This window comes from Lepisosteus oculatus, chromosome 1 (genome assembly GCF_040954835.1).
Source record: "Lepisosteus oculatus isolate fLepOcu1 chromosome 1, fLepOcu1.hap2, whole genome shotgun sequence".
Taxonomy (NCBI): Eukaryota; Metazoa; Chordata; class Actinopteri; order Semionotiformes; family Lepisosteidae; genus Lepisosteus; species Lepisosteus oculatus.
This window is the reverse complement of record NC_090696.1, coordinates 24,852,535-24,867,739: the sequence shown is the minus strand read 5'-3', so window position 1 is coordinate 24,867,739 and position 15,205 is coordinate 24,852,535. Positions and strand designations below refer to the sequence as shown.

Below are 15,205 nucleotides of genomic sequence, written 5' to 3'. Positions count from 1 at the left end.
AAAGAGTAAGTTTGTATGTTGTATATATCCACACATGTATAGATACATTTGTTCATTTTATGTGCTTTATTTTGTGTTAGGAAGCTAACTGAGCTAACTTGTCTAAATGCGATTGGAAGCTCTCTGAAGCATTAATGTTGGAAGGAGAGGTGCTCTCTCAGAGAATGGAAAAGGTAGCTCATTCTGGACAATTGGAGACTCAGAAGCTCAGAGACCTAAGCTGGTTAAGGCATACTGATAACAAGGATTGTCATGTGACAGTTACACTGAGGTGGCCCTGAACTGGTACAGGCTTGATATGTGTGCACACATACTCTAATTTAGAGTCTGGCACAGGGTCGACGGGTAGCATTGACACTGGCCTAGAGCCATTATAAAAACACCCAGCATAAATGCAGCAACAGGAATGGTCCAGTAACCAGCTTGCCATTCTGCTTCCATTTTATAGTCCTATTTAACAACTATGGCAACCAATTACTTCAGATCCAGTTGCTTTCGAACAAGCATTTTTTTATTTGTTTGTGATGGTCTGAAATTAATGTTTTGGGAAGAGAAGGAGGGAAAGACCCCAAAATATTTCTGGAACAAATATAAAAGTACAGTTTTTGGAGGTTACAAAGAAGGTTAAGAAGTTGTTTGACGAAAAAACATAAAATGGAACACAAAATATACATTTTGCTACACCTCGACTTCAACCCAAACCTAGAAAACCTACACTGTCACAGTTTATACGTCAACTCAGTGTGAATTGCATTAATGATTGATTGCACAGCAGGACCTAGATCGGATTGCATGCAAGTGGAGCTATAGGTTTATAAAAAACAAAACCCTAATTACCATTTTTACCCTGAGAGATGACTTTTGCATAATTACCATATTTCTTCTAATAGTAATGTTAATATGGAATAAGCTTAGAGATATAAGACTTTATATCTAGAAGAAATTCAAAGACCAAAGACAATTGTAATAGTTTACTTGGTGTTGATAGTAAAACATGTTGGAAACAAAGTATTGGGAAACACAAATTGCATTAAAATGAATGACATGCCCTGTGGTTAATATGAAATTAAAATAGCTTGCACTTCAGTAGCAAGAGAGAGAGCTAATATTTTTTTTCCAATTTAGCAATTGCCTGAAGGGAAAGGTTGAGTATCTTTTATTTTTCCTACAGTTTCAGCTTAGAAAGAAGATAAAATGCACCAAGCGATATTCTTCACTTTGACTAAGGAGTAAAGAGAGAAATTAATGTGAAAATTGGTGAAAGGATCATTGTTCAAAAATGAAAACTTTTAAACACAATAGTGGCATAACAGTGTTCATAAGAATATACCTGTATACCGAAGTTATATAATGGTTACATTAAAAAACACTGTAAGGAAAATTCAGGACCTCCTGAAATGGTTTCCCCACTTTTATTGTCAAAACCATCTTACCAGTTCTTCAGAAGATGAAGGATCAAATTCTCATGAAACATTTCTTGTCCCATGTAGTGTATTTTCTTGAAAATTGTACCAGTTTAGTTTATTTTCATTAGCACAATGTTTGTGTTTGCATTTTAAGCATACTGTATGTTTGAGTGTTTGGTGCTTGAAGTAATTGCTGGTGATATACAGAAGTGCAAATGTTTTTAAAGTAAATTATGTATTATCATGTTCAGGTTAGTGAATTTACAAAATGATGCTTATGCTTTTTAAGTGTTTATTCAACAAAATAATATTAAATTATCAATATTGTCATTAATAACGTTAATAATATTGAATAATATTTTATTGAAAACCTGAATGCTTACATACTTTCTCAACTATTTGAATTAAGGTGTGTAGTTTTGAACAGTAAAACCCATGTTACTTTTATATATAAAAAAACATTAAATTTATTTTGAAATGTGTAGGACAGGACATATTAAAACGGCTATTTTGATGGAGTCTTGTTGTTTACACATGCACTTAAACCGTGTTCCATCTTATAAAACAGAAATATAATTGTAATTTAAAATGTAAATGCCCCTTTTAAAGATTCGTTGAATGAGCACCCTTTTTAGTGAGCTGAGCTGTGTAATAGGATGTCAGTATACAGGCAAGCTTGGAAGCAGGTTAAAACATGCAAAATTGCATTCCATGTTGGTTTGACTGTAATGACTGCAATAAACTAAAACACATTTTGTTCTTTTCGCGTGATTACCCCAAGTCAAGCTTAAAAACTATCATTTAAAATGTTTTTGGTATGTGTTCCTCTTTAACTGGAACTTAATTGGTTTTATAGTCTTGTTTCTGAATTGGACCTAATTTAGTTTTGACTGAAACAGGATACATATCAAACTTCAGAATAATGCTGTAGTTGGGTACACTGACATAGTGAAAAAAGGACTGCTGTGAAGAGGCTTTTGCCAGAGATCAGTCCAGTCTTTTTCAATAATGGATTTCTGTACTATTTCCATTTGAATGTTTTCATAACTGAAAACTGTCATAATGGTCATAAGCATAAAACAAATTGCTTTATATCTTAGGCCTTGCATATTTTTTTATTAACACATTCTCAAGTGAATAGCAAAAAATATTTTGAATGCTTTTCTCAGAGTGTAGCCGACAGCTGAATCACATCAAAAGCCATACAGCTTTGGAACAGCAGTCCTGGAAATTTGCAGCACAGTGAAAACCAGGGGGGTTGTACTGCCTTCTGATGATATCACATCCCTGTGTTCGGTTTCTGCCCTCCATAAATCTTCTACACTCATCATGCTTTGGTAACTTCAAAACAATTGACAGGTAGCTGTTCAGAAACTGTTATGCATGGCTCCACTTGTGCCACTTGTGTGAACGCATGTTTATACTAGTCCTTTCAAAATAAATTCAGCTGAAGTGAATCGATTTGTACACTAGAAAGAGTACACTAAAATAAGTAGAAAAATTAATGTTTATTATTTATAAATTCTCTGATTAATTGTATAGATACCCAGACTTACAGTGTAGATTTTAGTGCTTGTATATGCATACATATACAAACACACACTGTTCTATAGTACAGGCTAATGGGGATGCCACCCACTTGGAACAGCTTCTTTTATTGTTGTGACAGTCTTACTTTGAAAGAAACAAAGAAAATGCCATTGGGGATTCTATTGTATTATGTCTGGTTTTCTAAACGTATTCAGGAATTTGAAATAGTTTTCAGTCATTTTTTGTGTGACTGTACTGTGGGCGTATGCAAAACTGAGGAGCTGGTATCAGCTCTGTCTGCCAATGCCTGCTGCCCATGAGGAAGTGGTGTGTATGCTCATAGCTTAACCATGGTCTCTGCAGATAAGATATACAGACGTTTTAACACCCTGCAAATTTTCTTATCAAACACATGACTCCGTGAGAGAGGCTGTGCAGTTAGTAAATTTCTTACTAGTGCTTTGGCCTGGTAATATTCTTTCCTCCTTAAATTAAACATGTATCCTTTAATAAAGGTCTATGGTATTACAAACCCAATTGGAAAAGATAAGAAGGCAAATTCTAGCTCAGGTCCCAACTCCGGAAGTGGCCATCTTAAGCAGTATTCAAATTGCCTGCAGCTTCCTGTTTCTTATTCATACAGGAAATAACCTCTCAACAGTGTGAACTGCAGTGATATTCTTATTTCTGTGACACTGAAGGGCTGCCTTCGTCTTGTGTTATTTGAAATGAAGGTGGAGGTTGCCGTTCTCCTGTGAAACAAGCAAGCAAGTCACCAAAAGTGACTAGAACATAATTTTGCATCTGGTAGTAATGTACGGTATAGATCACATAGTGCCTTCACTTGAGGTGCCCCTATGAAAACAATAGTGTCTATGCCTTGACCCAGGCATGCAAAAGGTATGGCATTGACTGACGGGGGTCTCGCATACAGACTGCAGGGTTCTTCCAAATCAAATCGGCGGTGTTAACTTGCTAAGGATTTACACTGACATAGAATGTCTGCTCAGCTTGTCCCACATAAGGCTGTTAAAGAATGACACTTCACTCATGAGATCCTGCATTATTGTGCTGGAAGTTGGTTTGTAGCACAGTCTTTGTGTCTTCAGTGTTGCACTGTGCAGTAAGCTTGTTACTGTTTACCAGAGTGGATCTATGAAGCGGATCCTTGCGCGATCACCAATATCTTTGCACAAAATTAGACAAAAGTTTTGTCATTTCTCCTGTGTACATTTTTCCACAATTATGAGGTCCTGAATTAATCTGAAAACTACTCTCGCGTTTGAAAGTCAGAGCCTTTGTTACCATTGTTGATAAACTAGTGTGGTTCTGTCTCGTGGCATTGAGTCATGATGGTACTGTAGGTGGGGACACCTGTTAACTGTAATCAGATTTCACGTTCTTCCTTGGTGCCTTAGCAGTTATTGTTGATGCTTTGCAGAAGTGGTTCCTGGGGTTACCCCTCTGAACTATATGCTCCCTTTGGTGGTTTCAACTTATTCACTGGGTTTTGGTTAAAGACAGGTGCTCCCTTTCAGTTGATGTTGCTTCTGGAGTCAGGTAATTGATGAATTTGTGAATGCCACTATTCATAATGGCAAAACCTGCTAATGTTTAGCAAAAACATGACAGGTTGTAGTTTTAAGTTTCAGCTGAATGGGTGGTGGCTGACAGAGGCGTGGTTAGTACATCTCACCTTAATGAAGCGAACTGAAAACAATGAGAAAAAATCGTTCAAAGAGCAGTTACAAATTCTTTAGAACCCTACCAAGGGGGATGCGCTCTAAATGCCTTGGCAGTGTTAAATGGAAAGGCCAGCAATGCTTTGAGTTCTGTCTCTTACATTTGCATTGTGGGTATAACTGGACCATCAATATGGATTTTATTCAGTCACGCCTCCCTTCCGTATGTGCAAACTCAGAAGCACACATTTCATACCATAAACTTACTGTCACCATTTTGTCATTTAAGACTCCAACAGTACAAGGAATGTAAAAAGCACAAGTTAGCTTTTAACATTTTCTTCAGGCATCTCATGCTCTCTTATCAGACTTGCAGTGCTAACTGATTAACCAGTTTAGTAAGCAGTTTTTATTTGAGTGATAAGTGTGGTGCAGTTGTGAATCTAGGATCTCACTGTAGTTTGTACCAGGTGAATATCTTCTATGTGTTTGTACCTTTACTGTATATATATCATCCTTGGCTATTTGGGTTATCCCTAAGGTTCGAAAGCATTGCATCATTTAACATGTCTGAACAAAGGAAAGTAGAACACTCCCTCAGTTTCCCTTCATAGGTTACGGCAAGAAAAAGCTTTCACACAGCCAGCACATTGCAATATGCTTCTCGGACTTTGTTCTCTTTTATGTGGTTCATACATATAGCATGTTTGTCTTAAGATTTCATATAAAATTGTATGAAGAAATTTCACTCCTTATTCATCAGTTTTAGATCTTGTGTTGTGACAAGCCAAAATCTGTTGTTGAAAATAGTACTCGAGAAAACTGGGGGTGGGGTGAATTTTCTTTTTTCAAGGAGTTTTAACTCTTCACTGAACCTCGCAAGTGTTGTTCAGACGGCTTGTGATTTTTTTAGGATATACCTAGTCACTTAAGTCTAATTTCCCAGTTTGGAATTCCCAATTACCTTTCAACCTCTCTTCCCACTGCTCTCCCACGTTTACCTTGCAAAGCTGGATTCACACAGACATTGCTGTCATACCGCCCACTTGTCTTCACACTCCCGAGGCCGGAACAGAAGCCTCGAAGCTCAGTCATCTGGGGGAACAGCACTGCTCCCTCTGACACTGCCCAGATCCTCTCTCACACAGCCATTGACAGGGCCTGGTTTTTCAAGGCAGGCTAGGATGTTCCTGCTGAGCAGCAGTGTGGAGTTGAGGTGGACATGGACTTACTGTATACCTTAGAGTTTATGGGTTCACGTCCTCAGTGGATGTGTTGGATAAATGTGCTATCCAAATTCATTAATATTAATATTATTAATAACACCGAGTGTCCCATTCATTCCTGGAACGGCTCAGCTGTTTTCTGTAGAGCTGATCCTCAGTCTGTTTCTAAACGAAGACGGTTTCTAGAGTGGAGGATTGTGGTGAATTTTTGAGTTGGTTCCCTTTCAGGGAACATTATGCCTGAAAAAGTTCTAAATCTGGAATTTTATGGCTAGGTCCTGAGAATAAGAGGGATTATTGAGAATCATTGGTTTAAACCGTTTCAGTCAATACTGTCAGTTTCAGTGTTGTTCTGATCAATTCTAATTTTCCCCATAATAGAAATTGTGTATAGTTTTATGGATGTGATCCTTTTTTTGATTTAAGATTTTTCTTCCCTGGTTTGTCCAGTGTAGTATGTTGTGGCTGCTAAATACTTCCTTAAATATTAATGTAATGTACTTGTGTCGAACAAGTGTGGTGTTCAGTTACCAATGATGGGGAGGTAACTTAAGTCTTGGAAAAGTTTTGAGGAACTGGCTAAACATAACTGTGTAATAATCTGTAGATGTGGACCTGTAATCTGTAAATGTGCTAAGTGTCGACTAGCAAGCACTAGTGCCTAATGTGATTTGAAACAGTGCCTTTAGTTTGATACGTTGCACTCCCATGCAGCTGCAGTTGACCTGAACTTTGAAACGGAGTGCTGTGAGTTGTCTGGCCCTCTGAGATGGAGGGCACAGCTGTTGAAAGCCTGGACACGGCAGTGACAGACAGTGGCTGTGGTGAACTTTCAAGTGCTCCGGTTCTTATGGCATCTAGCAGGTGGTCTCTCTGATAGACTAGAAAACGACCCTCTAATACCTAACACGCATTGAGAACACATGTACATCAGAAGGAGAGCGCGGCAGTGTATTCAGTAAAATAAATAAACAGCAACGTGCCGAGATAAAACCAAAGTTTATATATAGTGAGAGGCATTAAAATGTATCAGATGAGTATTGGAGTCCCTAGAATTTCTTGGGTTTTTAATAGCTCAGTATTATAAAATAGTAGTATTTTTAAAGCTCAGTATATATGGTATTGGAAAGATGGCATTATTTAATAAAATGGATCATGAATTGAATTTAAGTTTTAGCTTTTAACATTAACTCTTTAAAATGTATACATGATTCACTCCATTATTATTATTATTTATTGTTAGCTATTTTTTTTACTGTGTAAAATATAAAATATTTGAGACTCCATGTCCTGTTGTCCATGTGCTCCACGTACTGTTATGCTTCCAGACATCAGGCATTTAAACTCTGATGGTACTGATGTTGTTAGTGTGTTACTAATTATGTAAGTGCAGGAAAAGAGAGTGCGCACAGCAAAAGCTCATATTGTAGACTTGTAACATTATTAAAGATACAATTTCTGATGTGATACTTAAACCATTTTTTATAATAAGCTGTCATTCTTAAGTTATTATATTTTAACAAAGTGTTAATTTGGCTACTGCCAGCAAAACAGCAATAGGGTGTAGGTTTTCAGTAGGAGGCAAACAAAGGTTGAGCAGGTTGTGACCTTTAGGAAACTGTGAACAGATATGGAAGTGCTTCACTTTTCATTTTTCTGAGACAGCAGGTCTTCTAACCCACATGTAGTGTTTTTCTTTTTCTGTAATGAAAACTGATGTAGAGTAATATTTGAGTCACATTGATTGTAGTTTTTTTTTTTCATGAAAGCTAGATGAAATTGAACTTAAGGTGGAAGCAGTTTTAATACATTGTACATTTAGTCTGTGGTGCGGTTCTCTTCCAGTGTATTTACTGTACCATCAACACAATCAGCTGTTGATATAGGGGTCTTTCCCCTCACCTTGTCTGACTTTTACAGTCAAGTGTGAATGAGCAGCCAAATTGCTACAGGCAGCAATTGTCAAGACTACAGTAGGCATTGCCTCCTGCCACACACACCAATAAAGATCCGCAGCTGCTGCTGCTTCCCATTGTGCCAGAAGATGTGTTGTGACTGTCATTTTGCTTTGAATATACAGTTTTGTCCTGACAGTAAAGAGTATCTTCAGATGTGGCTATTGTAGAAGATCAGCATGAGGATCTAGGGTTAGGAGTACAATTAACATTTTGATATCAGTGCTTGCATACTTCTTCAAGTGGGGTTATATGCATCAGTGGGCATTCTTTGCTTACCAAGAAAATGTGCTTTAAATATAGTTAGCAGTTAGCAGGGCTTTATTTCACTGCTTAAAACTGCACCACCAGCTATGTGGATTCAGCTATGCTTTTGTTACCTCGCCTTGTTTTCAGTTACTAGGAACTGCTTAGAAAAATGTTTGTTACGCCATAGGTTTTTTTTGGGTGTGTTGTGTGCATTGTTGAAGTGCTTGTGGCCTTCATTGAGAGTTACTGTAGAGTCACTGTGAATACCATGTTTCAAGATCACTTTCACATGCATAGTGAATGATCAGGTCAGGCTTAGGAGTTGCACTGAATCTGGAGCTGATTGAATCTGGAAAAATCAGCTCATGTGAAGAATATAAAGACTACACGTTAATTTCACCATAAACCAATTCACTGGATTTGTCACCATTTCTATTCTAGGCCTATATTTTACTGTATGATTATTTTTCCATGCTAGTACTTCAAAGATCTACGCAATTGGATCTCCCGTGTACTGTATGTTTATATAGACTGTAGCTGGTTGATTATAATATCTTGCAGCCACATCTGTAACCATGAAGTTTACATTCCCAGGTGAAATCATGGATGTGCATGGCAGTGGGAAATATGTGACACGCAGGGATGTAGAAACCAGTTGCACAGCTGTTCTTTTCAGAGATGTGTGTAGCTTGTGTTAAGCAGTGTAACTGAATTACCACTTTCTCATGACCTGTAAATAAGTGCCTGAAGCTTTGATATGTAATAGCTAGTTCAAAACATTGACAGAAACCCCAATTTCCTGTTATATCAAATTGTTGTTGCTGCTCTGTGCAGGAAAAATTAGGTTTGTAAGATTTTCCATTAAAATGTTTTTCGGATTTAATTCAATGGTATATAATAGTGTTGTGACTTCCTGCTTCATTAATAAACAGGAAGTTCAGTGGATAAACTGTGTTTTTGCCTTTGCTCAATCTGTATCTTCAGTTGGAAGCCAACTTTTTTTGCATGTAAACAGCAAATGTCTAAAATAGTTTTGTAGGTGTTACCATGTTTGGAAAACATGACATTGAAAGTGTTTGAGAGTAATACAGCATAGCACGCATTTACCACAGGGTTTGAGTGTGTGAGTGTTTGGGGAAGAGGAGAAGGAGTCTGACCTGGATTTGCCTTGGTAAGCATGAATCTAGACATAAGTCTACAGCAGCATTTGTTACTGCTCCTTGATAAAATCTAATAATACTTCTTAGTTATAGGTGTTAAGTGTAGGATGCTTTCAGTGCCTTTAGTAATTGTTTTATGTTTATGTTTTGCCATTTGTGTATCCCTGTTTATATGTGTGTATAATGGAATTGATTAAACTTTCCAGTCTGGGAGGTGGGGCTTCACCTCTAATTGTGAATTAGTGGCATCTTTAGTTTGTTTGACACAGTCAAAAGCCTGCAAGTGGGGTGTGTGTGGGGGGGGTAGAAAGAGCACGTCGATGCGCTTTGCCTTGTTTAGTCATGACAAGAGGAAGAGGAGAGAGAGCTATTCTTGAATGAAAAATTATTCTGTGCCTGAACTAAAGTATTTAATTTAAAATGTCTACATCATATGATTAAGAATGTTTTGGCAGCTTGTAATGTTGGAAGTGTTCCCTTTTGGGTTGTTTTTGTCTCTGACAGTTTACAGCCGTGTAGATCTTTCATGTTGCTTATAGCACCGCCATATTGTGCCAGTATTAGTTTTTTTTTTACACATTTGGTGTTAATTTTTTTCTTGCTTTCTTTCCTCAGCTCTTCATTTTATGTGCCAAGTGGGAGAGCCTTGCATTTCCAGCCATCTGTTCTGGACTTTGGAACACAGTAAGTCGTGTCTCCATTAGCAATTGCAATAGTACTTAAGTGACCGGTAGCTCAGCTGTTATTTGTAGATGTGGGCTTGACCACACCGAAGAACCTGCACTTCATTTCACACGTCCTGTGTGCATTTATTGTCTTAGTTGTTGCTGATACTCTTGTAAAAGAAATAAGAAAGAAGATTTTTTAAACAAAGAATAAGGAACATTTTTAGAATCGGGAGCCACAATGATCCTTTGTTGTCTGCTTGCTGGTGAAATTGAGTGCATTTATGTCATTGTAACAACCCAGATAACATTTGCCTATATAACATTCATACTTCCCAAGCCACACTTCAGAAATGTTTATTAGGGAAGGATAAAAAAATGATTTGTTTTACAAATTCTCTTTTACCAAAGACAACATCTGTGTTTTATCAGAAAGATTTGAAAATATTCCCATACACCTATAATTATAACCCAAATGGTACATTACATTTAATATGGATAGCTGCAGTGCTTTACAAACTTAGAGGTTTGTAGTACTTTAGAGCACAGACTGATAGTAGCCAAATAAGGCAGTTTCTTTTTCATTATGTTGAGGACAACTATTTGAAAGGTTAAGTGCTTGGGTATCTTTGTGGCAATGCAGACTCTGAAAAGTTCTGTTAAGTTTGGTTGTAAGTCTGAGTGAAACCTTCTACCTGTAAAAGTAAAAGGTTTTAATTGGTGAAAATGCATGCATCACATTTGCTAGAAGAGGATATACTGTAGAATGCTACTATCTTTATTCGCTAGATATTGTACTTATTAAAAATGCCACTGTAAATCATAATTGAAATGTTTTTTGTGAAATGTCTTCTTTAATAGAGTTAATATATATATATTTAATACAGTTGCTTCCATTGTCATAAATAGGCATGGCGTTTAGCTAGGGTTTACACAGATGTAATTGTAATATTATTTTAGCAAGTTGACATAAAGGTTTTGAACATGGGTGTTTTTTTTAAAGTGTACACATTCAAGATTAGCTGCTGGCAGAAATGTACTAAATATCTTTATTTGCCCACAGTCATACTTTGTTTCTGTGGAGAAGATGGGTATGCAGGAGAAGTAAAACAAAACTGCCATACCAACATTTTAACTTTACCACGGATCGTAAAAATGGGAAAATGTTTTGTTAGAAGTGATATCTTCAATGATGGAAAATGCCATAAAACCAGCATTTGTTTGCCTGTATAAGCATCCATATTTCACATACAGTACATGAACTGTTTTGTTTTCTTTACTTAACTTCTGTAGGCCTGTGGGGCTGCCAAGAGCTGAAACAATATATGTGCACAACCCTAGCCAGGAACTACCAGTGACATTGATATCAATGTTTACATCCAGCAGACATTTTCACATGCCTTCATTCCAGAGAAGGGTGAGTATTTGCTCCAGCCACATCTGCAGCGGCTTCACCATCAGATAAACTGCAGGGACAGGGGTCTTTCTTATTTCCACTTGACCTCGCTGTCTGATTTGGCCTCTTGGGAGGCAGGTTTGATTGCTAGATGTCTGCAGGCATCTTTATTCCAGAGACTGACATTTCTGTCTTTATTTTTTTTTTAAATACTGTATATTGTAGAGTCCTCACAAACTACGTATTAACATCATAATACTTGTATCACTCACATGGTTTGAAACAAACTAGCTTTCTAAAAGTATTTGAGAAAGCCCCTGAGCTTAACAGAAGGGTAATGTGCACTATATCCAGCAATTAAATCATGATAATAATGTACGTTATTATAATACAAGTCAAACTTTTAGTGGAGAAAGTCGTTGCATAAAAACTGATTTTGCCATTGGGCGAGAAAATATTAATATTTGCATTCTAAGGTCTTTGCTACACGGTACAGTGGGCTGGCAGCTTTTATGCCTTGTAGCCATAAACTTTATAGACTGCCCTGTGTACCATCCCTAGGAACCTGCCGAAGAATGCAGTCCTTTTCCAACTGACAAGCTCCAGAATATATCCAGACAGCAAACTGCTATGTCTCTTGACTGTCAGCTCTGGTGAATTAATTGGTTAAAATGTACCCCTACTGCTGCCTGAACTTTGATTTGGTAGTTAATTGTAATCAATGGGAGAATTACTTTAAAAGATTTTTGCTCTTGGAACCTTATTTTATGTATTGATCTGACTTACCTACCAATAATTATGACTTGCTAAGATAACAAATAAGCAGTAAAAAGCAACTGTTTTTGCTTGGAAACTATTTTTTGAGGCTTTCATGTGACGTACAGTAGGTCTGAGTGTGGCTGAACTGAAAGCAGTTCGCCCTCAATGTGAGCTATGTGCTTTGTGCTTGCTGTGTCTGGTAAAGTCCCCCTCCATGATGTCACAGGCAATAGATTGACTGGGCATTGACTTGTGTAACAGGGTCCTTTGATAACAGCTCTTTTTTCAGCGTTATGCACAGAATGTGATAGATTTATATACGGAATTGAAATAAAACGCATAAACTTGAATTTGATAAGTGGAGAGAAGTGCAGAAAAAAATCAGCAAGATTGAAGTATAAAAAATTGGTGTAACCCCAATTCCACAAACCACATTACACAGCCCCTCCCAGAACCCCCAAAAAAAACCTATCCCTCACCCAGGGAATTGGTGGGAACACAAGACAGTACCGATGACATGCTCAGAATCATTTGGAGCAGGACATCTTGTTTCCCAGTTCACACTCTCAGTGGCTTCCAGGATGTCTGGGCATTTATAACAGTGTTTGATAACTTTAGAAATGAAAACTTCATCTTTCTTCCTAGAGATGGCGAAAGCAGTCAAATGGCTTTCCATTTGCTTATTTAAGTGGTAGCGAAGTCCAGTGTTGTCCTGCAGGTTTTGTTGTTTCATTTAACTCCTTAGTCATTAAGGGCTTGTAAAAAATATGTTTACAAGCTTATGTCACATAATAAAAATAATTAAGAAGATGAAATAGAAACAGGAAAACCCCTTTGGAGAATCATTCTGTTAGGAATCATTCATAATGCTCCTGTGCTGATTGGTTTTGCTCTTTTTATAAAATTATATGCAGTTTTATGATGATCAACAATTAGATACTGGCGATCTGGAATCGGTCCCTAAAAGAGCAATCAGATGCATTGCTATGCATTACCTACACTGTTATTGCGATCATTTAATATTCTATTACAATCGACTACCAGATTAAAAAGCATTTAATTGACAGTTAAACTTAAGAAAATTCAGTGTTCCTTCTCTGTGCTGATTCCAGGCAACTATGGTTTTTGTGGTATCAGTTTTTAACCATTTTTACTTTACAGCCAGCCCTTATGTGACGCAGTAGTGTGCTGATTGGATATTGCCTGGAATTTGTCACTTGGAATAGGATTGCTTGTCCATGCTGACAGATTGTGCTGCCAGGTGGTTGCTGGAGCACCGACAGCAGGCTGCTAGGGTTGTTACATGTCAGTCTATGTAGGATATAATTCCAAGTAATAAGAATTGAAACAGATTACATAGTGTCACAGCCTTTACATTTTGTAACGGATTTAGCCTTAGTTTAACAGTTAACAGTTTTGATGAATCAACAAGGCTTGCTAAGTTGCTTCTTTTGTAATTTCTCAACTAGTTTGAAGTGCTTCAAACTAAGATATGCATTTTTGTATTTTTGACAAAATGTGAAGATGTTTGGTTACAGGACTTACAGACTGTCAGTTTCAGTTAAAAAAGACAGCTGAACAACCACATAGGCTCTATAAATAGCTTCCTGAAGGTAACAGGAAACCATTACAAGTAATCTATGCAATTGGGTGTGAATATTATTTAAACCATCTTTACGTCTGCAAATGGGTTATTACATTAACAATTTTTGGTTCCAAAATTCCAGGCTGATGTCTTTGTCTTTTTGTACACGGCCTTCATTTACAATCTGTTTCCCCTCTGGTTCAGAATTTCCAAGCCAGTGCCCCAGTATGGTGACAGGGGACTCTGTGTTGTGGGAAGGGCCATCCTTCAGATAAGATATTAACCAAGGTTTTTAATATTTGTCATCACACAGAACCCACAGAACTATTTGTAAGAGTAGAAATATTATCCCCAATGTCCTGGCAAGCATCCACTTAAGGCCTGGCCTACTATAATTTCTCCCTTATTGCAAATGGCAAAGTCATTTCTTACCTTCCCACATGATATGCTGTGCAGTGAGCTATCAGTACAGAATGGCTGTGTCTCATTCTGTTTGTAAATATAGATGTTGTCCCCATGCTATATGTGAAATACTGTATAAATTCAAAGGAAGTTTAGTTTATATATGTACAGTTTTATGTGAATGATCAATCTCAATTTGCTTCATTCTAACTTCTTTTGTAATGTTATGAAATCATGTAACAGTGGTATGGTAATTTCAGTTGACCTTTTATGGATTAAATGGATAAAAAGATGAAATTTCTTCAGTTTATTCCTGCAAGGTCATGGACTTTTAAAAAGTCAGTCTTGTTTTGTCTGGTACAGTATATAGAGAACCTTGTTAAAATGTAATAATCTAAGAAAAAAGAATTTCATTACACTGAAAAATATTGCCTGAGCTGATCATGATCATTTGCAAATTATTGAGAAGTATTAAAAGATCAACATATAAGCTGTTATAAGCTTGCAAATTTAACTGATTAAAGAAATCAGTGCTAATATAAAACATAATTCTTAAGGTAATTCTGGGAACCATTTTTTCTGCATTGATCAACAGTTATTACTTCAATTTTCCATTTCTAATTGTTTGATCATGTCTGTTTCAGGTGATCCCTCCCCAGGGCCGGACATCATTTAAAGTTATCTTCCTTCCATCACAGGAAGGAAATGTAGAAAATTCATTATTTATAAACACATCCTCTCATGGTGTACTCTCCTACCAGGTCAGTAGCAATTTAGTCAAAACTGAGAAAATCATATATTATTATGGCTTAGGCCCTCAAACCAGAATATTGTAAACCAAAGAGCATAGAGGGGTAAAGGGTGTGCGGAGGTTTTTTGGTTTCCTGTACAACTTAGAGACTGAGGCAGTTGTGATACATGTAAGGGGCAAACAACCGTGGGAGATTCCTAAGAGGAATGTTGTGTTTATGGTTAAAGATACCAAACATGTAAAGCATATTTTAAAAATCTCACGTTCCCACTGTTGTGATTGTTTTAAGACGTCAGAAAACAAGTGACTGCCTCTGTGTCAGTCTTTAGTGTATCATTCAAATGCTTTGGATTTAAGAACCTTAACTGATTTATCAGGCAACACACATACTCACCGTTTGTATAGTATTCATAGTAAAATGAGGACACGCTGAGCTGCC

At 37.1% G+C, this 15,205-nt stretch overlaps 1 protein-coding gene across 4 annotated transcripts in view; it reads left to right on the top strand.

Annotated features, from left to right (window-relative positions):
• tmem131l (transmembrane 131 like) overlaps positions 1-15,205 on the top strand; it is a 54,252-nt gene that overhangs the window by 16,888 nt on the left and 22,159 nt on the right. For all 4 annotated transcript variants that reach the window (XM_015344654.2, XM_015344652.2, XM_015344653.2 and 1 more), the window contains exons 4-6: positions 9,824-9,892; positions 11,167-11,290; positions 14,660-14,776. In XM_015344654.2, the coding sequence (XP_015200140.2) occupies positions 9,824-9,892; positions 11,167-11,290; positions 14,660-14,776 (310 nt within the window). The remainder of the gene's footprint in view (positions 1-9,823; positions 9,893-11,166; positions 11,291-14,659; positions 14,777-15,205) is intronic.